Source organism: Otolemur garnettii, unplaced genomic scaffold, assembly GCF_000181295.1.
Source record: "Otolemur garnettii isolate 467f Iridium unplaced genomic scaffold, OtoGar3 scaffold00023, whole genome shotgun sequence".
Classification (NCBI taxonomy): domain Eukaryota; kingdom Metazoa; phylum Chordata; class Mammalia; order Primates; family Galagidae; genus Otolemur; species Otolemur garnettii.
The window spans coordinates 10849586-10873712 of record NW_003852418.1 but is presented as its reverse complement, the minus strand read 5'-3'; the positions used below and the strand labels follow the sequence as shown (position 1 = coordinate 10873712).

The window sequence follows — 24127 nt, the reverse complement described above, 5'->3', positions numbered from 1 at the left end:
GCGGTAGTTGGAGCTCATGGTTCGAATCCCCACTCTGCCATGTGCTAGCTGTGCAACCTCGACCAAGTGGCCTAACCTCTCTGAGCCTCAATTTTCTCATTTGCAATATGGAGCTAATAATCCCACCTAACTCAGGATGCAGTAAGTCACTATGTGTAAAGCACCGAGACAGCGCGTGGCACTCTGCAGGTGCTTAATGTGTTTGCTATTCTTATTTATTTTCATTTGTAATTGTGATAAAATGTTTTCTGTTTAGTCGCACAGATTTAAGTGTCAGTTTCCTTTTAAAATAAATTTATTTAAGTAAAAACAAAATAGGGGGATAGGGAGTCAATTTTAAAAGTCAAATGTACAGTATGTAGAATGGAGCAAAGGCCAGAAGACTGTATTGAGATGAAATTTGGGAAGTCCTGGAGTGGAAGGCGGTATCAATAGGGCTGTGACTCAGCTGGCACTGAGCAGAAATATAAAGCTATTTTCAGTGTCAACATAACAACAAGGCTTCTTCCTTCAGTCTCAGAATTGCAGACTTCTCCCCACTCACTTGTCCTGTGGGCTTCCCTGGCATCTCCCAGGGCTTTGCAAAGAGGGCTCTGGACAGCTGGGGCACAGAGGCTAGATGAAGACGAAGCTGTGGACGGTGGGGCAGGAGCAATCCCGGAGTGGCCCCAGCCTCTCCCAGGTCCCTTGGCACCGGGGGTGGCCGGCTGCTTGCCACAGCAACAGCTTGTTCCTGCAAGAGACAGGGCTGGCTCAGTCAAATTACGACTTCCTGAGGTCCCAGGACACTTGCCTCTGTGGGTCCCTTCCTCCGTGGTTCTGACCGCCTTGTATGAAGATGAACATCAACCAGCCCGGATTCATTGTTAGCCATACGTTATTATGATGATGTAGATTTTTATTCTTCTGGTTTTAAAAAAAAATTAAAATTAAAGTGCTTTTATGGGACTTAATAGTGTGTGAGCACTGGGCCCTGATGGAGAAGTCAGCCTCGAGATGGCCACAGAGCCACCAACCCTCAAAGGCCACATGGGGCAATCAGAGTCAGTTCTGAGAGTCTGGGGAGGTGGTGCTATCGTGCCCCTGCTGGGCAAACTTAGGCAAGTTGGTTAACCTCTCTGTGCCACCTTCCCTTCCTCTTTGGGAGGCAACACAGTGGAGTGGCTAAGAACACAGATTCTGGGACCAAGTGGGGTTTGTGACCTAGCTCCCAGGAGCCTCCCTCTCCTCCGCAAGAAACAAGAGATCTCAATAATTTCCTCCTCTCTATGGTGTTGGGTGAGTTAAATGAGATACAGTGTACAGAGAATATAAAAATGATAATAATACTGGCTGGCAAACCATCTCAGCAACAAGAATAAACAACATCTAAAGCTACATAACCCTTGCAAACTTCATATTGAACAAAATTCCAAAGGGTATACCCTGCATTGTTTGTTCATGTAAAGTTAAGGGAAAAAATTAAACTATAGAATTTGGGAATCTTCACCAAGGTCAGTAACACCCTACAGGAAGCTCCAGGCTTCCTTTGTGGGGGAGGGGCTACAAGGGGGCCCCAGAGGGTCTGGGCCAGCCAGGTTCTGTTCCTTGCCTGGGCAGTGACTACTCAGGTGTGTCTCCTTCCTAAACATTTGTTAACCTGTTCATATATTTTCCAGCCAATTTTGTGTAGATATAATTCAAATTTTTTAAAAAATGCAAAATAAGGGCGGCGCCTGTGGCTCAAAGGAGTAGAGCGCTCTGGCCCCATATGCCAGAGGTGGCGGGTTCAAACCCGGCCCGGGCCAAAAACTGCAAAAAAAAAATCAAAATAACAATAAGAAACACTGAGTGAGTGTCTGTTATGTACCAGTCACGACTGGAAGCTTCTAAGCACAGCACCTGGCACCTGCTAGGTGCTTCACAAACCACAACACCCAAAGTTATAATTATTGCCACCACCACTACAGAAAATGGAGTTAATGTCCCTTGTCTCAAAAGGGCTTGTGAAGACTGACTGAGAATACACTGGTAAAGCATCTCATTGGCCCCCAGCACACTTTAGATGAGTGGCTCATCAAGGGAAGTGTTCCTTCTGCTTGTCCCAAACTCAGAGATACTTCTCAGGCTACGTCAACCCTCCTACAATCCCCAACTGACAAGCTAATCCCTCTCCAGGCCCATGCCCTTTGCATGCCCGCTCTCGCCAGCTGCCCACGGAAAGAATCCGGCTGGCGGTTCATCTCTGTCCTCGCTCTGATCCCCCTGCTCTGCCAAGTCCTTCCTGGTGAGCTCATGCCCCAATCAGAGCTTCCGTCACCTGTTCTGTGGCCCTGGCCGGGTGGGGAGTGTGTACAGATGCCTCTCTGTGACACAGGCCTGGCTCTCTTTTCCGTTCCTTCCCATCCCTGGTGGAAGACAGGGTTCTCTGAGACCCGCCTCTCAGTCTCGTGAAAGTGCCACGTTTCACATGCCGGAGTATTTGCGTCCACAGGGAAATTTGGCATTAATCAGAGGATGGATAAACTGAGGCTCTGAGAAATGAAGCCCCTATCCCAACGAATGAATCTCTAATGATGGAATCTCAGGGCTAGGACAGTACCTGGGAGGGAGGTTGGAGGGCAGTTGGCAGCAAGGGCCTCCCTACACTGGGATAATATGTTAATATTGTCAGAGACATTTATTTATTGGGCACTTCCTATGTAGGCTCATCACACCCATTCTGCCTCATTTTCGCAAAGCAGGTTTTATTACACCTATTCTACGGACGAGACAGGATGACAGCCGCTCCCATTACTAAGTATCTACAAAGGGTCAGGTGCTGAACAAAGGGCTTGAGATCCTCTCCACAATCCTATGTGGTGGGGATGAGCAGAGTCAGGGGGAGGCCCTGCCCAGAGTCACACAGCAGGTAAGGGACAGAGATTTGCCCAATTTGTGCGGCCCCAATGCCGCTTGTCCAGACACATCAGTTCCTATCACCCGCCCTACCTGGCATGCCCTTCTCGAGGCCTGCAGAAAGCAGGAGAGCTTCATTTTCAAAGGAAATGGTAGAAGAACTCCCTGGACAGACCCCAGAGAAAGCTTGTGTTCCCACGATAATCCCCAAGCGTTCAGTGGGAAGCAGTCTGGACTAGACTTGAGACTATGGCTTGGGGGTCTGACAGGTTTAGGATCATTTCTGCCTCTTGCTAGGTGTGCAACCCCAGGCACCCCTCTGCACCTCAGTCTCCTCATCTGGAAAGCAGAAACCCTAGAAGTATTTCAATGGCACACTGTGTGTTAGGGTGACTGTGCCTCCTTGCATGCCCTCTTGCCCTCATGTCCTTGTGCCACACTGGCCTCTCTTCTTCCTCAAATGCAGCAGGCACGTTCCACCTCAGGGCCTTTGCACTTGCCACATCCTCTGCCTGTAAGACCCTGCCCCTAGAGATCCACATGGCTCCCTCTCTCATGTCCTTCAGATCTCTGCTCAAATGTCACCTTCTTTGTGTCACCCTCCTTGACCTGGCTTTTAAAAATCACAACGCCCAGAACTTTGCCCTCACTCTGCTTTCTTTCCCCAACACTTATCCCTCCTCTGAAGAATCATAGATTTACTTGTCTGATGTCTGTCTCCTCACCATAGAACGCTCTCTCCATAAAAGGGGCCACAGTGCTTTGTTCACTGCAGTCTCCCAGAGCCCAGAACATTGCCCAGCACATGTTCAATAATATGTGCTCAACAAACACTGAACCAATGAATGAGTCTAAAAAGCTTAGCGTAATCCCCAGCTCCCAGTAAGCCCTAAATGTTAGCTATTCTTATAATTAGTATGTGAAGTGCTTTCTCAGATACCCTGCTCTTGTGGGAGCAGTCTAGGGGGCTGAAGTAAGTCAAATCTGGGCAAATCCTGCTGTGTGACCCTGACTAAGTCACACTCCCTCTCTAAGTTGGTTTCCCCACCTATAAAATGAGAGCAAGCAAACTCAGCTTTCAAGGACTTGCATTTATGATTAGATCGGTTCTCTTCTCTTGAGTGCTTTCTAGATGCCAGGAGCTGTGCTTTTGTACAATCTCACTTCACCCTCACCCCAGCCTCACGGGAGCACCTCTTAGTATCTGCATTTTCAGCTGAGGCACTTGGGAATCAGACAGGTTATGATTACACGGCTGGAAGTGGCAGGAGCTTGGCTTCTAGCTGGCTGATCTGCTCAGACATTGGACCAGGACCCTGCTGGGCTCTGCCCTGGCTAGGGGAAGGCATCTCTCCCCCCAGGGCACCATTTCAGGCAGCAGAGAAGTTCCTGGCTCTACAGTCACACCTACCCGTGCCCAAGTCCCACAGCTCACCCTCGGGCCCCTCCACCATCCCCGTAACAGCGCTGGCTCCTGGCATCCTGGGCAGGCCATTCACACTTCACGCAGACCATGTGGCCCTGGCTCAGATACCTTGTCCACTGGGCATGGCGAGCCTTCACCTGTCCACAGCTCCCTGGAATGAACCCCAACCGGAACTGGATACAGTACCTGAAGCCACATAGGAAGACACCAGCCCAAGCATTGGTGAGAGCTTATGGCCTGTCTGGCCCAGGTGGATACAATTTCTCCCTGATATAGAAGCCTTTGGGGCAACTCAATCCACATCAACGTGTTGATACAACAAGACTCAACTCCTGCTTTCTCAATATTGATGAGGGCTTACCATGTGCCAGGCAGGCTCTGCTCCACGCACTTTCTTCAAAAGACTATTTTATTTCTCCTTGGTCTCCAACTCCAGAAAAGCAGGAATTTTTTCCTTTGTTTTATTTGCTGGTGGATCCAACTCTTACAATTGTCCCTGGCTCGGTAAAAATTTGCTAAATAAATTATTTGATCCAAGGGAATAGGGAAACCCTAAAAGGAAGGTGTTGCCCCACCTTACAGACTAGGAAACTGAGGATGGGAGAGACAATTCACCCAGTGTCACACAACTAGTAAGTAACGTGCCTAAAATGGAATCAGTTAAATTGAAAAGAACCTAAATGGAGACTCTAAGCACTCCGTTACATTTTTCTCAAAAGATCCCATTTTATAGAAATTATTTAGCATGATAATTATTTAAAAGGGAAGCTCCCCAGTCTAGAGGGGGGAGAGCTCGCTTCTTATTCTGAAATATGATTCAATTTGCCAAAATTTTACCTCTGCCCAACTTTTTCTACAAATAGCAGTAAATAGCACCCCCTGCTGGAAGAGCCGCAGCTTTTCGAGGACGCGGGGATGACGCTGTGTGAAGCTGCTGCCCCCTGGCGGCTGCAGCCTCGGGGAGGCCCGAGGAGCGGACCGCGTGTTTCTTTCAGGGATACACCCCAAACCTGTTCCCAATCCTTTCCTCTCTGAGCTGCCCCATAACTCTTCAGGAGTCTGTCCCCCTACCAGAAAGCTGTGACAACTGGAAATTCTGTCTTCCCAACACACGTTCTGCTTCCCTCTTGGTGGTTTACTTAGGGAAAGCTTGCCCTCATCCTAGAAGGTTTTGGAGAGGCAGTGGCTCAGAGTACCCACTCCCAGCTCCCACACGTGCCGCTAGAGTCGGCAGAAGATCAGAGTTGACCAATCAGAGTTCCTCTATCTTCCTGGGCACAGTGATTGGCTCAGGGATGGGCCAAGGATCCAAGCAGGACCAATCAGGGTCTCTCTTCTGGAAATGATACTTGGAGACTAGAGAGAGGTCGCCTTTGGGGCTGCTTCTCCCCCACAATATCCCCAGGATGACCATCTTGGCCACTACAGGGACACAGCCTGATTGAGAATGAAACTGGTCCATGGAAAGAGGGAGGGAAATACAATGAGAGCAGATTCCAACAACATTCTGTGCACTCTTGTCGCAAGCCATGCTTGAAATAACAGTTTCAGAGCTTCCTTCCCAGTTATGTAAACCAATAATTCTCTTTCCCTTGAGCAGCTGGAGTTGAGTTTCTGTCACTTGCGATCAGAACAATCCTAATTTAGTTCTGTTCTTCTCCATTGCTGCTGACTTCGTTCAGACCTTATTCTTTCAATTGATGTTTACTGAGTACCTATCATGTACCAAGCATCACTGTAGAAGTTTAACCTCATCACCGCCATCCTCGACTTGCTGGTCTGTCTCACTCCCTGCAATCCACCCTTCATGAGGCAAGAGAGCTACCACCCTGATCCAAACCACCTTCACCTCTTGCCTGAACCTATGCAACTTCCTCCTCCTTGGTCTCCAGATTCTCCTCCTTTCTTTTCCACAATCTATTCTCTCTCCACACCGCACCCAAAGGGATCCTGTGAAAACCTAGGTCAGATCATGTTATGCTTCTGCTCGGAAGCTGCCATGACTCCCATGTCATGAGAGAAAGTGTCCAACTCCTTACTACAGCCGAAAGGCCTGTGATGTGCCGCCCATTTCCCACTCTCACCCTGCTCTCCAGATCCTCCAACATGCTAGGCATACCCTGCCTGGAAACCATTCTCTCTTTCAGACACCCTCGTCCCCTAGACAGCCTCCTCCAGATCTTAGTTCACAACTCACCTTCCCAGGGAGGATGTCCTTGACACTCTTACTTCCTTTCCTGCTTTATTTTTTTTCTTTGTTTTTATTATGGCCCTTAGCAGCATCTAACATGTTCTTTGTTGTATTCCTCCTCCTTCTAGATTGTCCATTCAATGAGGGCAAGTATTTCTGTCTCTTTTTTTGTTTCTTACTATAGCCCCAAGGCCTAGTACAGTGCCTGTCCCACTGCAGGCACTCAATAAATGTTGAAAGAATGAAGTGGAATGGAGACCAATTACTGAGGACTTTCAAATCCATATTAATGAGTTTAAAGAAGTAACCAAAGTGAGAGAGAGAGATGTAGAAAAGCAATTTCGTTCAAAAAAGAATATTCACAAACTTCAGTTTGACCTTGGGTTCACTGGCTTCCACATACCCTACTGCGGCCTGCTTCTTGGGAATACCTCACTTTTCCCGCTCTTTCCCATAGCTGCCTGTGGTTATCAGAGCAGGGACTATACGCCAAAGAAAAAAACAGAGTTAGGGAGGACAGCACCCCAGGCTGTGGCACCATGGGATACCAGGAGTGGGTACACCTAGCATCCAAGTCACTTACTCAACAGCCTGAATAAGACTGTGGGATCTCAAAAATGGGCAGGTGGTCCCTACTTTATAGTATTGGAAGGAGGATTTATCTCTAACATTCCAGGGCGTGGTGTATCATGGGCCTCAAAAACGGTTTTCAGGCTCGGCGCCTATAGCTCAACCGGCTAAGGCGCCAGCCACATACACCTAAGGTGGCGGGTTCGAATCCCCAGCCTGGACCCGCCAAACAACGACGACCGCAACCAAAAAATAGCCGGGCATTGTGGCAGGCGCCTGTGGTCCCAGCTACTTGGGAGGCAGAGGCAGGAGACTCACTTGAGCCCAGGAGTTGGAGGTTGCTGTGAGCTGTAATGCCACAGCACTCTGCCCAGGGGGACACCTTGAGGCTCTGTCTCAAAAAAAAAAAAAAAAAAAAAAAACAGTTTTCAAATGACTGATCTGGTGAATGAATGAGTGAATGATTAGGAAGAGTAGATAAGAACTTGGTGTGGTGGTGTGCACCTGTAGGCCCAACTACTTGGGAGACTGAGCCAGGAGGATCACTGGAGCCCAGGAGTTAGAGGCTGCAGTGAGCTATGATCACATCACTGCACTCCAGCCTGGGTGACAGAGTGAAACACTGTCTCTTAAAAAATAAAAAGAACTAAATGAATGGATATGGAGGGCTGAAATGATGGAAGAAAGAAAGAATGGATGGATGATACACAGACAAAAAAGAAGATAGGAAGATGGAAGAAACGGAGAGACAGGTGAGTAGAAGAGAAAGAGAGATGATGAATGGAAATCAGGATGGATAGTTAACAGGTGAATAGATGAAATATATGGATGGATGGGAAGACAGGATGGAAGGAGGGAGGGTGGATGGATGGATGGATGGATACGAATAGATGGATGGATCAATAAGTGAGTGAATGAAAAGATGGAAGGATGGAAGAAAGGAAGCAGGGGGGATACACTGGTGGATGACTAAATGAATAAATAAAATTACTCTACTGGGCCAACTTCCAAGTCTCTTTCTTTCTAGACCAGACAGAGAACATAGAGGAGGAGAATTGATAGTTCACAAGAGGTTGGTGATTCCTTAGGAAAATAAAAATACCATAGGAAGTCTCTACCCTTCCTATTCAGTGATTGAGCTGAATTAAAGATTTATTAATAGTGTTGAACTAATGCTTGTGACCTAGAGGAGGCCACAATGGGGCATCCCAGGCCCCTCTCCCTGCTTCTACCACAGGGACTGGACTGAGCCTTTGCCGTACACACCTGATTCCCAGCCTCTTTGCCCTTTTCTCTCCCTGTAGCTACAGTGCTTCAGTGCAGCCTACAGCAGTAAGGAGAGCCCCAGATAAGCCCAGGGTCTAGTCCCAGGCCTCCTCCCTTAGAGCTGAGTGACCTTGGTCAAGTTACTGCACCTCTCTGAGCTTCATTCTCCTCATCAGCAAAATGGGTATAATATTAGCAGCTGCCTCGTGGAGTTATTGTCAGAATTTAATAGGTGATATATGATTTGCATCTGGAACGTAATCCGTGCTCTACAAGCAGCAGCTGAATTACCTTCCTTGCTCACCATTCCAACTAGGAGGCCCTTGATCTTCATGACTGATCCCGCCAATCTGCTGTCAGCACCATCTCACTTGGATGTTTTAATGCTTGTCCCTTCACCACCGTATGGGAATATCAGCTGCAAAACAGTGGCCCACTGTGAAGCAGCTCACTGAGCACCTGCCTTGTATAGGAACCTTTACCAGCATCACCCATTCACATCAGTGACTAATCCAACCCTAATCCAATGGTAAAGGGAGGCCAACCTTACCATTCATATTCTACTGAAGGGAAAACTGAGGCTCAGCAAGGCTATGAAACTTGACCATGATCACATGACTGATGAGTGGTAGAATAGGAACCCCCAGAGCACCAGCTCCAATAAGCCTTCTTGTCTGTGTTGTTAATTGCTGTAACCTCTGACCCAGAACAGGTGGGGCAGATAGTGGACTCCAGGGCTACCAAAGATCCACTCCAGGGGTGAAATGAATATTGCACAGTGCCCCAGGCTTGGTCACCAGAGTATTCCACCCCGCCCTGGCCATACTGATTGGCTTAGCAGAGGCACATGACCCAGGCAAAGCTGATAAGACTTTATTCTAGGGCTCAGCGCCTGTGGCTCAAGTGCCTAAGGTGCCAGCCACATACACCTAAGGTGATGGGTTTGAATCCAGCCCGGGCCTGCCAAAACAACAATGATGGCTGCAACCAAAAAAAAATTTTAAAAAAAGCCTGGCGTTGTGGCAGGTGCCTGTGGTCCGAGCTACTTGGGAGGCTGAGGCAGGAGACTCACTTGAGTCCAGGAGTTGGAGGTTGCTTTGAGCTGTGATGCCACAGCACTCTACCCAGGGGGACAGCTTGAGGCTCTGTCTCAAAAAAAAAAAAAAAAAAGACTTTATTCTAGGATATTTGGGGAAGGAAGCCTTCTCTTCCAGCTGCTGAGCTGGTTGGAGAGAAGCCTAGATAACCTGCCTGAGAATTGGGGCCAAGGCAAGGAAAATAGAGCCGAGGGTGTGGAGATTCCCAGGCAACCTTTGACTGAGCTCCTGGATCCAGCCATGCCTGAATGAAGCCCCTGGTATTTTAGTCACATGAGCCATAAATTTTTGCTCAGGTCACCTTCACTCAAAGTCCTGACTGATTCACACAGGGAGAGGATTAGAAAGAAGACGCTGAGAAGCCTAGTGGAATTCAGGGCTTCTTAACTCATTCACAGAGTGGGAGGTGAGAGGATCATGGAAAGGCAGGCAAAGTCCCACCCAAACTCAGGCCCCACCAGGAGCTCACAGAGGGCCCTGCAGTCCAGCCAGACTGGTCTGGTCACCCATGGGGCCACCCTACTCATTACTCACGCAAGGACTGCTGGCACTCCACTCCCTGGCAGCTCCAGTACTCTACACAGCCAGCCCGCTCTTCCAGAGGGGGACAGGGGATACCCCCATTCCTCGGTTCCTGTAGGACGTGCCTCTGGCGAACACGGTAGGAGACCTGGCAGGGCTTGACACAGCGACTCCAGCCACTCCACTCGGCCACAACGCAAGAGACCGCTGGAAGAGAAGGGGGTGTCTTCAAACACAGCTTCTGCCGGCTTCAGCTGACTACTAGCCAGCTCTCCTCTACCATCCCCGTGAGTCGAATCCCCCAAAACACCTCACTGAGTGCTAGAACTCATGCAAATCCGAGTCCATGCAATGTGGCCTAGCTTCAGCTCTCTATGCCTCGGTTTCTTCTCTTATCAGATGACAGTGAGGATAGTGTGCACCTTTCAGGATTCAACCAGATAAGGCAGCGGTTCCCAACCTGTGGGTCGCGACCCCTTTGGGGGGGTCTCCTGCATATCAGATACTTACATTACAATTCATAACAGTAGCAGAATTACAGTTATGAAGTAGCGACGAAAATAATTTTATGGTTGGGGGTCACCACAACACGAGGAACTATATTAAAAGGCCGCGGTGTGAGGAAGGTTGAGAACCACTGAGATGAGGCATATTCAGCATTCAGCCCTGACACACAGCAGGTGCTTAATAAATACCAGCTTTTCCTCTGCAGCAGAGAAAATGAACCACAGCCACACTGTCAACAACCTGGAATAGAAAGAAGCCATTTGCAAAAGGATACGCACTCCACCATCATGCTACTCACATATACAGCTTCAAACCCTGCAACACGGTGCTGTAGTCATTAGATGCTCTTACAGGCATAGTAAATACGTGTACCTATGGTCCATCCTCATTATTTGCAGATTTTGTATTTGTTCACTCACCTAGTTGCTAAAATTATGAGTCACTCCTTGCAGCACTTTCGTAGTTATTCACAGACAAGTGCAGAGTGAAAATGTTGAGTCACTCCATGTGATGCTCACAGCTGAGGTCAACCTAGGGCCCTCTCTGCCTTCTTGTTCTGGCTTCAGACCAGAGGATGGAGACAGTGGGGACGGGAATTTGTAGTGGAAGAAGCTCTGACCCTGGGCCAGCTGGATGGGGTTTGAATCCCAGCTCTGGGCACCCATTAATGAGGTGCCCTCAGGTAAGCCACTTAACAATACTTTTTTTTTTTTTTTTTTTTTTTGCAGTTTTTGGCCAAGGTCAGGTTTGAACTCGCCACCTCTGGTATGTGGGGCTGGCGCCCTACTTCTTTGAGCCACAGGCACTACCCTTTAACACTTCTTTTTTCTTTCTTTTTTTTATTTTAATTTTTCGTTTTTTAGAGACAGGGTCTCACTCTGCTGCCCAGGCTGGAGTGCAGTGACACGATCATAGCTCACTGCAGCTTCAAACTCCTGGGCTTGAGGGATCTTCCCACTTCAGCTTCTCAAGTAGCTGAGACTACAGGTGCACACCATGCGCAGTTAGATGAGACACTTCATAACACTCTTTTGTAAAATAAACATAAATAAAATCAACCCTGATGAGTTGTTCTTAGGATTTAAGATTGTAATCTATGAGAGATTCATGTGTACATACTTCCCCTAGGAGCCATGGTTCAGTATTATAAATTGGGTGTTTGTGGCAACTAACTTTATAGAATGTAACTAGGCTGGACACAATAATTCCAGCACTTTGGGAGGTCGAGACAATTGGATCACTTGAGGCCAGGAGTTTGAGACCAACCTGGGCAACATAGCAAGACCCTGTCTCTACAAAAAGAATGTTTTTTTAAAAAATCAGCCAGACATGGTGGTACATGCCTTGTAGTCTCAACTACTCAAGAGCCTGAGGCAAGAATACCACCTGAGCCCAGGAGTTTGAGGCAGCAGTGAGTTGTGATCATGTCACTTGCACTCCAGTCTGCGCAACAGAGCAAGACTTTGTCTCTTAAAAAAATAATAATAACTACTGTGAATCACAAGAATATACTGTCCCGGATGTTCCAGATCACTCTCCACCCTTCTTTGTCCTGCTCTATGGTCTGGGAAGCCTGCGCAGCCAGGCCCCCTGACAGCCAGCAGAGTTGAGCCAGTGAGGACACCAGTAGATCAGAGGGTGGGAGAAGAGTGCAGCCAGGTCTAAGCCCCCCACTTGGGGGGACAGGAGGTCTTGGTTATGGATCCTGTCCTCACCAAGGTTCAATAACACCATGTCCTTCTGTACCCCTGTCCCTTGCCTCTGTGAATAGAGTCCATCTTAAACTCGCTTCCATTGTACTCTCCTACAGGTGCCATCTCTCACCTGCCAGGACCCCACCTCCCAATGGATTTGCATTATTTATTTATTTTTATTTTTATTTTAGAGATAGGGTTTTATTTGGTCACCCTTGGTGGAGTGCTGTGGCGTCACAATTCACAGCAACCTCCAGCTCTTGGGCTTAGCCCAGTGGGTCTCAACTGCTGTGACCCTTTAATACAGTTCCTGTGGGGTGCGACAGGGTTGAGAACCGCTGGCTTAGGTGATTCTCTTGCCTCAGCCTTCCGAGTAGCCGGGACTACAGGTGCCTGCCACAATGCCTGGCTATTTGTATTTGCATTACTGTCAAACCCACCTCACAGACGAGGAAACTTGGGCTTAAGAAGCAGAATCCCTAAATCAACACACACACACACACACATAAATCCTTCCAAGCATAGGAATTATAAACACCCAAATCAGCCTTGTAGTCATCTCTGAGGAGAGTGGGACAGGAGAGAGACACAGATGCTGGAGTGGCATTTGTCTTTATTTGTTGAGACAAAGTCTCACTCTGTCACCTTGGGTAGAGTGCCATGGCATCATCACAGTTAACAGCAACTTCAAACTTTGGGCTCAAGAGCTCTTCTTGCCTCAGTTTTTCTTTTTTTCTTTTTTTTTCTTTTTTAGTAGACACAGAGTCTCACTCTGGCTCAGGGTGATCTCGAACTCCTAAGCTCGAGCAATCCACCCTCCTCGCACCTCATCCTACCTCTCAGTGGCATTTGACAGAATTCATTTCTTAGTTTTTTGACCCCTTCTTAAAGGGTCACTGTATTATTCTCTCTGCATTCTGTAGGTCTGAAATAGTTCACCATAATAGAAGAAAGTAAGGACCTGGGGGTCCTCGTCCTTGAAGGGTTCCCTGTGCCTACCACAGGTGATATTTTCTGATGATGTCACCGCTAGGACTGTCCTGTTCACACCAGATCCCACGCACTTCCCAGCAACAGAATTTCTACGGACGTGCCAGCAAGTCTTGTCCGCGGCACAACACAAACATTTCCTGCACACACAGGTGGCGACCGCGGTCAGAATTAATTCACTCACTCCTCAAATATTTACCAACCATCCACTGCGGGCCCGGCACTGTCCCAGGTGCTGGAGACACAGCCGCGAACAAGGAAAAGTACTCACCAGCCGCCAGACGCTGTACTCCTTCAATAACACCAAAATGCGAGGGGGAAAAAGTGTGCGTGCTGGTGAGAAAAGGGGGTTATTGTGTTGTGAAAACAGACAGTGCTGCTTCCGGCACCTCAGAAAGTCACACATTCTTTGCATAAATCTCAGAGGTTTACAAAATGTTTTTCTTGGAGCAAACAGTCCTTCAACCTGCCCATCTTGGCAGAGTTGAAATGTTCAGAGGGAAGGAAGAAAGAGGGGAGGAAGAAGGGGGGATAAGCAAGGAAAATAAAAGAAATGAAGAGGAGGGCAGGAAGGGGGGAGGGGAGAAATCAAGTACGACAGCCGACGAATCCCCCGGTGCTGTCGCCATCCACCTAACAATCGCGGCAATCATGTCTCTCATCCAGAGTCGTGCAAGTCGCCTACGTGACTTAATTTAATCCTGGGCCCACTCAGCTTCCCTGGCCCCTGATAGCTAGTAGAGTTGAGCCAATGGGGGTACCAGCAGGGATAGGAGGGTGGGAGGAGAGTGCAGGCAAGTCTAGCCCCCCCACTTGGGGGGACAGGCGCCCTTGGTTATGGATCCCGTCCTAACCAGAGTCCAATGACACCATGTCCCTCTGTCCTCCTGTCCCTTAGGAGTGAATAGAATCCTCTTCCATTATACCCTTCTGTGTGTACCATCTCTCACCTGCCAGGACCCCCAACTCCCAATGTATTGGCACTGTTGTCAAACCCATCTCCCAGATGAGGCAACTGAGGCTTACAAGGCAAAATCCCTAAATCAAAACAGGGGTTTGGAGTCAGACAAACCTGGATGCAAACCACAGTCAGACAGGGTCGTTGCAATGGTGAAAGCAAAGTACTGAGCCTATCATAAGTTCTCAGTGCAGTGGGGGGTCTTTATGCATTCATTCAACACCTATTTGGGACCTACTGTGTGTAGAGCAGGATGCTGGGGACGTAAATGAGCAAAGTAGGTAGAGCCCCTGCCTGGAGGAGCAGTAGAGGGAACAGACAATATCAGTAACGTGATAACGTGGTTTCAACTAGTAACACATGTTATGAGAAACACAGCAGATGAACAGTGGCAAGGATCTGGTGACAAGAGACTATTTTATACAAGAGGACTCAGGGAAGGCCTTCATGACAAAGGACATCTGAGCAGAGACCCCCCAGGGAACAGATGGAGGGAGCCACTTAAGTATGTTGGGGGGAGTGTTCCAGGCACAGGGAGCAGGCAGTGCAAAAGTCCTGAGGCAAGGTCAAGGCTGGATGTGGAGGCGGTTGGTACAGCTGCAGCAAGATAAGCTGGCAGAGAATTAGGCAGGCGCCACCCTGCACACGCTCTACCCATGTTGCTGATATCTGTGGGATCACCAAGAAGCACACGTGGGAGAGGGAACAGACACCTCCTAGAGGCCCAGGGTGGCAAACGCGGTACAGCTGTGTGATGATTCACAGTGTGGCTGCCTCCTCCAGGAGAATGTCAGCACCCGGGAGACAGGGGCTTCGTTTGTCTCATTCCCTGCTACAGCCCATCGCTAAACCCAGTGCTGGGCACGCGGCGACTCAGTGCGTGAACACTGAGTGAGCCAATCTTGCCTTCACAACAACAAAGGAAAGACGACCACAGGCTGACATTGCAAAAAGGTGCCACCAGATAGCGGTGTTCTCAAAACAAATCCCGGCTCACTTTTCCTAAGCAGAGGGGCCATCTTAGCTTATCAGCCTAACAGGTGGGAGAGAAGCCCTGGAAAACGTGATAGCATCGAGCCAGCTGAGCCTTGCTGGGACCAGACTGAATTTCTCACTTCCCCCTTAGAATGGCTCTGCCCCACCCTGACAGGCCCAGGCTCATCAGGTAACGCCTTTCTGGACTCTCCCAACCCCACCTTCTCTGAACCTCACAGCCCAGCCCCTGACCACTCATTGTCTCCAAAAGGATTTTCTGGAATGCAGACCTGCCTGTCACCTGAAATCCCACAGTAGTGCCCATTCTCTTTTGAGATGGCTCATAAAAGGTATTTTTTGATAGTAGATCATAGATAGAGACCCCTCCCTCAAGCCTAGTGATTACAAATCTAGATTTTCCCACAACTCATCCGCTGTCATTTACTACCCCCTCTTCCTATTCAATATCTCAACGTCTTTTACTTTAAGTTTCTGGAAACAAACCAACCCTCCCCACTCTCAGTCCACATGGTTTGGAAGGGGCTGGCCTCAACCACTCCTTCGTGGCATGGGGCATGTGACCCAAACACGAACAGTTGACATGTTCCTTCTTCCAGGGCTCAGTGATAAACTGAATCAAGGATGAGCACTTGACCCAAAGTGAGCCTGTGATCAGCAGCCCTGAGATTTTTGGCCGGAACATCTGGGGAAAGGTGCTCTCATTCCACTAGAGATGCTAGTTTGAAGCTATTAGGCACTATCTTTGCTACCACTTGGTGACAGCATGCCTGAGAATGCTGATAACACAAGGAAAACTGAACAATGGAAAGAGATGGGCCCCTGATGACATCCTTGGCGCCCCTGGATCCAGCCATTCCTGAAGCTCCAGAATCCTTGGATTATTTTTCAGTTACCTAAATCAATACATCCCCTTGTTAGCTTAAGTCAATTTGTTATGTCACAACCTTGGAGAATACTGACTAATACAAAGAGCACGTGAGAGAAGAAATGGAAACATCGATCCTTACAGGGTTGAGATGAGAATTAATATTATAACATATTCAGCCAGGTTCAATGGCTTACACCTGTAATCCTAGCACTCTGGGAAACCAAAGTGGGTGGATTGCCTGAGCTCAGGAGTTCGAGACCAGCCTAAGCATCTCTACTAAAAATAGAAGGAATAAAAAACTAGCTAGTAGCCACGGTGGCAGCTACTCAGGAGGCTAAAGCAACAGGACTCCTCAAGCCCAGGAGTTTGAGGTTGCTGTGAGCTACGATACCATGACATTCTACCCAGGGCGACAGAGTGGGACTGTCTCAAAAAAAAAAAAAAAAGCTAATGTTTAAAAATATATATAAAATACTTAGAAACATTCAGTAGAACCTGGAAGATGCAATGGTGTCTGTCCTTTAAGGACTTTCTTGTCATTCCAGTCCCACCCTCTCCTGCCTCCACTTGAGCCTCACCAAATTATTTCCAAGCTTCATCTTGCTCAGGCTGAAATTTTTTTTTTCACAACTACTTTGTCTCCTAGAAAGCAGATTATAAGCCTGAGAAGCACCTTGCTTCCAGGCCCAGCTGCTCTTAGCTGAGCTGGGCACACAGCTGTTAGCCACCAGTTGCAACTGAACTGGTACAGGGAGATGTCAAGGGCTCCTTTTTCCCCTCTTCCCTCTCTTAACATGCTGAGTCTCTCCGACACTCCAGCAACCATAAAATACGGAGGACTGGAGCCAGATTGCTGTTTAGAAGCTGTGTGACACAGAGCAGGTCACTTAATCTCTCTGTGCCAGTGTTCCTCATCTATAAAATGGACATGGTAACACTATTCCATAGGGTTGTCGTAATTGTACCTTCCTGCACTTGGTAAGTATTTAGCAAATGTTAGGATTGTTATTTTGTGGGTCTTTTGTTTTTTAAGTCATTCTCAACATCTCTCTCTGCTACAATCCATTATTTAAGGCAGTTGGTTTTACTTCCGAAATCACTCATGAAAAAAGCAAGTATTTCTCTGCCTCCTGACTGGTCCCCACCTCAGCCTCCTGCTTGCTCCCCTGGGAAGTGGAAAAGTGAACTTTTTCCGGGGTCTATTCACAAGGAGTTTTGCCCAAGGCAGATAAAGGGGAAGATTCCAAAAGAGTAAGACAAAGAGGAGGGTAAAGCTTTGAGGCTCCCATGCTCACCAGCCCCAGCTCTTCATAGGAAGGAAACCACTGGGGAGCCGATAACATCGTGTGAGTCTGTGGGTCCAGCTGAGGCCGTGGGAAAGTATCATTGATCCCTTGGCCTGCTCCCTGTGTGTGGCGCTAACCGGAGGCCTCAGCCTCACTCTGCATATCCCCCTGGCTCTGCGCTCTCCACCCACAAAGCAGACAGGTACAAAAGCATTCCCAAAACAGCCAGCCCTTCCCCAAATTTAATCTAGAGTGAAGACACCCAGAAGTACTTTTTCATCTCACTGCTGTCTGAACTTCCACCACTTGCCACTCGTACTTGTAAGCAGCAAAAAGCTAGGAGACCTGGGATGAGACCCAGCTCTGCCACCGGCTGGACTGCCTAGGCTGGCCCAAGCCCATCCCTCTCTTGGGGTCCTGGCTTTTCTTATCTGGTAAACAGGGATATTATTGTATACTCGCCCCCTAGAGGATTATGAGAATGTATTTAGGTTCAATGGGACACCTAGCCCAGCACCCAGGCAAAGAATGGGAAATGGGTGTTACATCCTCCCTATTTTGAACTTTTTAAAAAGCATCCATTAGCTGGGCACGGTGGCTCACACCTGCAATCCTAGCACTCTGGGAGGCCGAGGAAGGTGGATTGCTTGAGCTTACAAGTTCGAGACCAGCCTGAGCAAAAGCAAGACGCTGTCTGTACTAAAAATAGAAAAACTGAGGCAAGAGGATCACTTGAGCCCAAGAGTTGGAGGTTGCTGTGAGCTATGACGCCACGACATTCTATCCAAGGTGACAGCTTGAGACTCTGTCTCAAAAAATAAATAATAAATAAATTAAAAGCACCCTCTCTCTCTTACAATAGAATAGAATAGAAATATATGTGTGTGTGTTATTATTTTAAAATTAAGATGGGAGGTCTCCCTATGTTTCTCAGGCTGCTCTTGAACTCTTGGCCTCAAGTGATCCTCCTGCCTTGGCCTCCCAATGTGCTTGTGAGCCGCCCCAGCCAGCCCTGTCTTTTAAACATAAATTCCTGAAGGACTCTCCAGTGGTAGTCCCTCAGGTAGAGGGCTACCCTGAGATCACTTCCCCCCTGACATTGGAGAGTTGGGCCATGTCCACTTTACAAGGGGACAGAGTTTAGATTGTTGTCTCCAGTGAGTACGAAAATTTTACTTCCAGTATTTAAAACCGACAGAGTCCTCCCCACTAATGACTCAACTAAAGCGGCCCCTAACTTCGAACCCTGTGGGCACTTCTCTGGAGGGGCCTTTACAAGGAATACTTGGATTTATCCAGTGGCCAGGGCTTATGAGGGGACCACAGGGGATCTTATTTAAATATTTATCAGGCCCCTGGGCCTCTGACCCACCTGCTGGAGTTTTAACCAATTTTAACCTCCTAGTTCGCCACCCCCTGGAATCACATGGCCCTGTGCCCGCCTCCATCCCTGAACCCCATGCCTCGCCCAGCCTCAGCCCTTCCCTAGCTTTGGTTCCCCACCACCCTCTCCTGCCTTGTGACCCATCCCTGCCACCCAAGGAGTGCACCTCCTCCTCCCTCACAGCCCTCCACGTCCCACGCCCATCACCCAACTAAGTGTACCAGATAAAATACAGGATGCCCAGACAGACAGGAATTCCACGACAGCCAATAATTTTTAACGTAAGTAGAAACAATAATTTTAATATATAAATATAAATTCAATATTTAGGACATACTTTTGTCCTTAAAAAGTATCATTGTTCAGCTAAAATTCAAATCTGAAGTTCTCATTTAACTGGGTTGGGGAGGGGGGTTGTTTTGTTTTTTGAGACGAGGTCTCTCTCTGTCGCTGGAGCTCCAGTACAGCGGACCTTTAATGTTCCCGGCAATCTCAAACTCTTGGGCTCAAGACATCCTCCTGGCGCAGCCTCTCAAGTAGCTTGGACTACAGGGGCCCATCCCCACCCACCTAATTTTTATTTTTTGTAAAGAGGAGGTCTCACTACATTGCCCAGGCTAGTCTCAAACTCCTAGGCTCAAGCAATCCAAAATTCTGGGATTACAGGTAAGAGCCACGGCACCAGGGTCTGTCCTGAATTTTTATTTACTAAAATAGTAAATAAAAGGCTAAATAAGAGGCTGACATGGGGACCAGTTAGGAGACAAGAAAATCTAACATTTACTAAACACCTACTCTCAACCCAGTCTCCCTCCCGCAAGCCCTCCAGTCTTCCTGAGCACTTCTTACCGCCTGCGTGCTCCTCGGTGCGTCGCCCTCCGGCTCTGGCACCCCTCCGTGTCCCACACGCCCATGTCCTGCCCTCCGCCGTGTCCTGCGCTCCGCCGTGTCCTGCGCCTGTGCCGAACCTCCCCAGTCGCGGCGCCCTCCAGGTTCCTCCCGCAGTCCTTGCAATGCCTTCTCCCAAACAGCCCACAATCTCCAGGGGGTCCCTCCATTCGAACCCTCAGGACTCCCAAGCACAGGTTCGTGCCCTGCGCATCTTTCTCCGCCCGCAACTCCAGAGCTCACTCTTCCCTCTCACTTACAGAGCGTCTGCGACGCTCCCTTGCCCGCGAGCCCCCATGTCCCGCCTACCCCACTCCCCACTCGCCCCTCTCCTCCCCGCCCCACCCTGCCCTCGGCTCGTGTGCCTTCTCGGATTCCAGAGCGCCCTAGGTGTCTCGGCACCCCCAGCCCGCACCGGCTTCCTTCTGCTCCGAGCCCTCGTCCTGTTCCCAGTTCTTCCCGGGCGCACCTGGGCAGACCCGCGTGTAGTCTGCGGGGCAGACCCGCGTGTAGTCTGCGCAGCAGTCCCGCGCCGCGCCGCACGCCTCATCACAGAAGCAGCGCGGTGGCCCGCGGGCGAAGCACATTGGGTCACGGTCTGGGCAGCAGCGACCCAGTTCGGCGCAACCCCGCCAGGGCGAGATCACGCCTGGAGGCCCCTGTTCCCAGGCCATCGCGTCCAGGACCAACGCCAGGGACAGGACCGGCACCGCGCCACGCGGGGCCATAGCCAGGCTCGGGCTAGGGACACGGACGCCAACGGGGACGATCCTATGTGGCCCGCCCTGAGTTGGGGCGGAGGCTCCAGGGCCCGACCCCTCCCCAGAGCCACCTCCTACCTGTTACCGAACTGACATTCCCGCTCCTTTGGTACTATTTAAATTTGGCACAGATCCTTGTGGCGATGAAATACCAAGATAATGATAATAATTACTGCAATAACTTTGCAGAGTTCCCATGGCCTCAGGGTTCCAAGATCGAGAAGATACAGAGGCCATCAAAGCAATGCACTATATTATGATAGAGAACAGTGGGGTATTGTTATGGCAATAATAACATTAGCAGCCCATATGCTGTGATGATTAATATGATAGCAATAATGCTGACAGTAACAGCCAATGTTATTAAAATAATAGTAGCCAGAACTGCCAAGTAAGACCATACAATATGCAATATATACATGTCATAGAATTCAATTTGTGCCCACTAAATCTATTAAAATTTAAAAATCTATATAAAAAGTAAGAATAATTGCCAGGAAGGAGGCAGAGAGCCAGGTTCTACATGTCACCAGTGTTGCCCAAACCTGAGTCCCTTGCATATCTTTTTTTTTTTTTTTTTTTTTTTTTGCCATATTCCTACAACCTTGACTATCATTTCCTGGATGATTCTCTTCAAATGGACTCACTTTTTTTTTTTTTTTGACAGAGTCTCACTCTGTTGCCCTCGGTAGAGTGCCATGGCATCATAGCTCAGAGCAACCTCAAATTCCTGGGTTTGAACAATCCTCTTGTCTCAGCCTCCTTAGCAGCTGGGACTATAGGCACCTGCCACACACCCAGCTATTTTTCTTTTCTTTTTTCTAGAGACAGAGTCTCACTTTATTGCCCTAGGTAGAGTGCCATGGTGTCACACAGCTCACAGCAACCTCCAACTCCTGGGCTTAGGTGATTCTCTTGCCTCAGCCTCCCATGTAGCTGGGACTACAGGCACCTGCCACAACGCCTGGCTATTTTTTTGTTGCAGTTCAGCTGGAGCAGGGTTTAGACCTGCCATCCTTGGTATATGGGGCCAGAGCCCTACTCACTGAGCCACAGACACCACCCCTACTTTTCTATTTTTAATAGAGATGGATCTTGCTTTTGCTTAGGCTGGTCTTGAACTCCTGAGCACAAGCAATCTACTTACCTCAGCCTCCCAGAGTGCTAGGATTACAGGCGAGAACCACACACCCAGGCTGGACTCAGTTTTTCAAACTTAAAAAGATTTATTCTTTTTTTTTTTTTTGAGACGGAGCCTCAAGCTGTCCCCCTGGGTAGAGTGCCATGGCATCACAGCTCACAGCAACGTCCAGCTCCTGGGCTCAAGCGAGTCTCCTGCCTCAGCCTCCCAAGTAGCTGGGACTACAGGTGCCTGCCACAATGCCTGGCCATTTTTTGGTTGCAGCCATCATTGTTGTTTGGCGGGCCTGGGCTGGGGATTCGAACCCGCCACCTTAGGTGTATGTGGCTGACACCTTAGCCGCTTGAGCCACAGGCACCAAACCAAAAGATTTATTCTTAAAAGAAAATTTATATGGTTCAAGTGAATGAGAAGACAATCTATAGACCAGAAGAAATTATTTGCAAAAGCCATCTGATAACGAATGGCTATCCAAAATATACAAAGAGCTTTTAAAACTCAATAACAAGAAAACAAAAGACCCCATTTTAAAATTGGACGGGCTGACTTGGCACCTGTGGCTCAAGTGGCTAAGGCACCAGCCACGTACACCTAAGGTGGCAGGTTCAAATCCAGCCCGGGGCCCACCAAACAACAATGATGGCTGCAACCAAAAAAAATAGCCGGGTGTTGTGGCGGGCGCCTGTGGTCCCAGCTACTTGGGAGGCTGAGGCAGGAGACTCGCTTGAGCCCAGGAGTTGGAGGTTGCTGTGAACTGTGATGCTACGGCACTCTACCCAGGGTGACAGCTTAAGGCTCTGTCTCAAAAAAAAATAAAATAAAATTGGGCAGGCTGAGTGCATCTGGCATTCATGTTCCTTAGTATTTACCCAAATGAGTTGAAATTTTACATCCACACAAAAATGGTTATAGTAGCTCTATTAATGATTTTCAAACCTTGGGAGAGACCAAAGTGTCCCCATATACTGAAGTAGGTGAATGGATAAATAAAATGTGGTAAATCCAGACAGCAGAATATTATTCAACACTGAAACGAAATGAGCTTCCAGGTGTGGTGGCCCACGCCTGTGACGCCAGCTATGCAGGAGGCCCAAGGTGGAAGGATTGACTACTTAAGCCCCGGAGTTGGAGTCTAGCTTAGGCAACATAGTGAGACCTCATCTCATTTTGAAAAATAAAATATATTTAATTTAGTCTAAAATGTTTTTTAAAATGAGCTATCAAACTATAAAAAAAATAGAAGAATCTTTAGTGCATAGTCTTACGTGAAAGAAGCCAGTCTAGAACAGCTACATACTGAATGATTTTAACTATTTGAAATTCTGGAAAAAGCAAAACCATGAAGATAGAAAAAGTAAAGTGGGTGCCTGAGGTTGGGGGAAGAGAGGGATGAATGGACAGAGCCCGGGGGATGTTTAGGGCAGTGAAAATATTCTACATGATATTATAATGGTAGATCCATGTCATTATACATTTGTCCAAACCCACAGAATGTAGGATATCAAGAGTGAACCATGGCTCAGCACCCGTGGCTCAAGCGGCTAAGGCACCAGCCACATACACCTAAGGTGGCGGGTTCGAATCCAGCCTGGACCCACCAAACAACAATGATGGCTGCAACCAAAAAATAGCTGGGCATTGTGGCAGGCGCCTGTAGTTCCAGCAACTTGGGAGGTGGAGGCAGGAGACTCGCTTGAGCCCAGGAGTTGGAGGTTGCTGTGAGCTGTAATGCCACGGCACTCTACCCAGGGGGACAGCTTGAGGCTCTGTCTCAAAAAAAAAAAAGAGTGAACCATAACGGAAACTATGGACTTTGGGTGATTATTATGTGTCAGTGCAAGTTCAATGATTGTAACAAATGTACCACTCTGATCAGGGGTGTTAACAGTGAAGGAAACCCGGGGCATGAGGGCATGTGGTGGGTATGTGAGAACTCTCTGCACTTTCTGCTCCCTTTTGCCTTGAACCTAAAACTTCTCCAAAAAATAAAGTCAAGGATGGGTGAGATGGTTCATGCCTATAATCCCAGCACTCTGGGAGGCCGAGGCGGGTGGATTGCTTGAGTTCAGGAGTTTGAGACCAGCCTCAGCAACAGCAAGACCCTGTCTCTACTAAAAATAAAAAAACTAGCCAAATGTAGTGGCTTATGCCTATAGTTCCAGCTACTTGGGAAGCTGAGGCAAGAGGATTGCTCAAGCCCAAGAGTTTTGAGGTTGCTCTGAGCTATGATGCTATAGCACTCTACCCAGAGCGAGACTCTGTCTCAAAAAACATTAAAAAATAAATTTTAAAGTCTATTTAAAAAAATAAAAGGAATGGGGGAAAAGAGATGTCACTACCATGAATGGAAAGCCAGGACTACCTTTCACAAATAAAAGGAAAAGGAAGGAATGGTAGAAAGACAGGCAGAGAAGCTCCAAGGATGATGCCGTAAGTGAGCCGAATCTTCGTGCATTGGAGCAAAAATCAATACAGAATGTCTAAAGCTGACAAACCAATGAGTGTCCACATAAGCACGTTACTTAGCTGTATCTATGGAAATAACAACTAGAAGAAAGAGCTACAAAGGCTAGAAGTTGTTGTCATGACAATCAAACATATGAAGACACTCAACTTCCTTATCATACATTCCAAACATAAGAGTACAGAGATAACATCTCTACCAATTCCATAACTCAGGTCAAAAGGATTGATTTTTTTTAATA

General features: G+C 48.2%; 1 protein-coding gene across 1 annotated transcript; it reads right to left on the bottom strand.

The window, feature by feature from the left end:
* Window positions 1-615: 615 nt before the first annotated feature.
* On the bottom strand, window positions 616-20248 carry LOC111724416 (somatomedin-B and thrombospondin type-1 domain-containing protein-like). Its single transcript, XM_023511918.1, is given in 5 exon segments — window positions 616-733; window positions 4313-4489; window positions 6898-6976; window positions 9962-10156; window positions 19990-20248. Coding segments are annotated over 5 exon segments (828 nt in total).
* Window positions 20249-24127: the final 3879 nt, after the last annotated feature.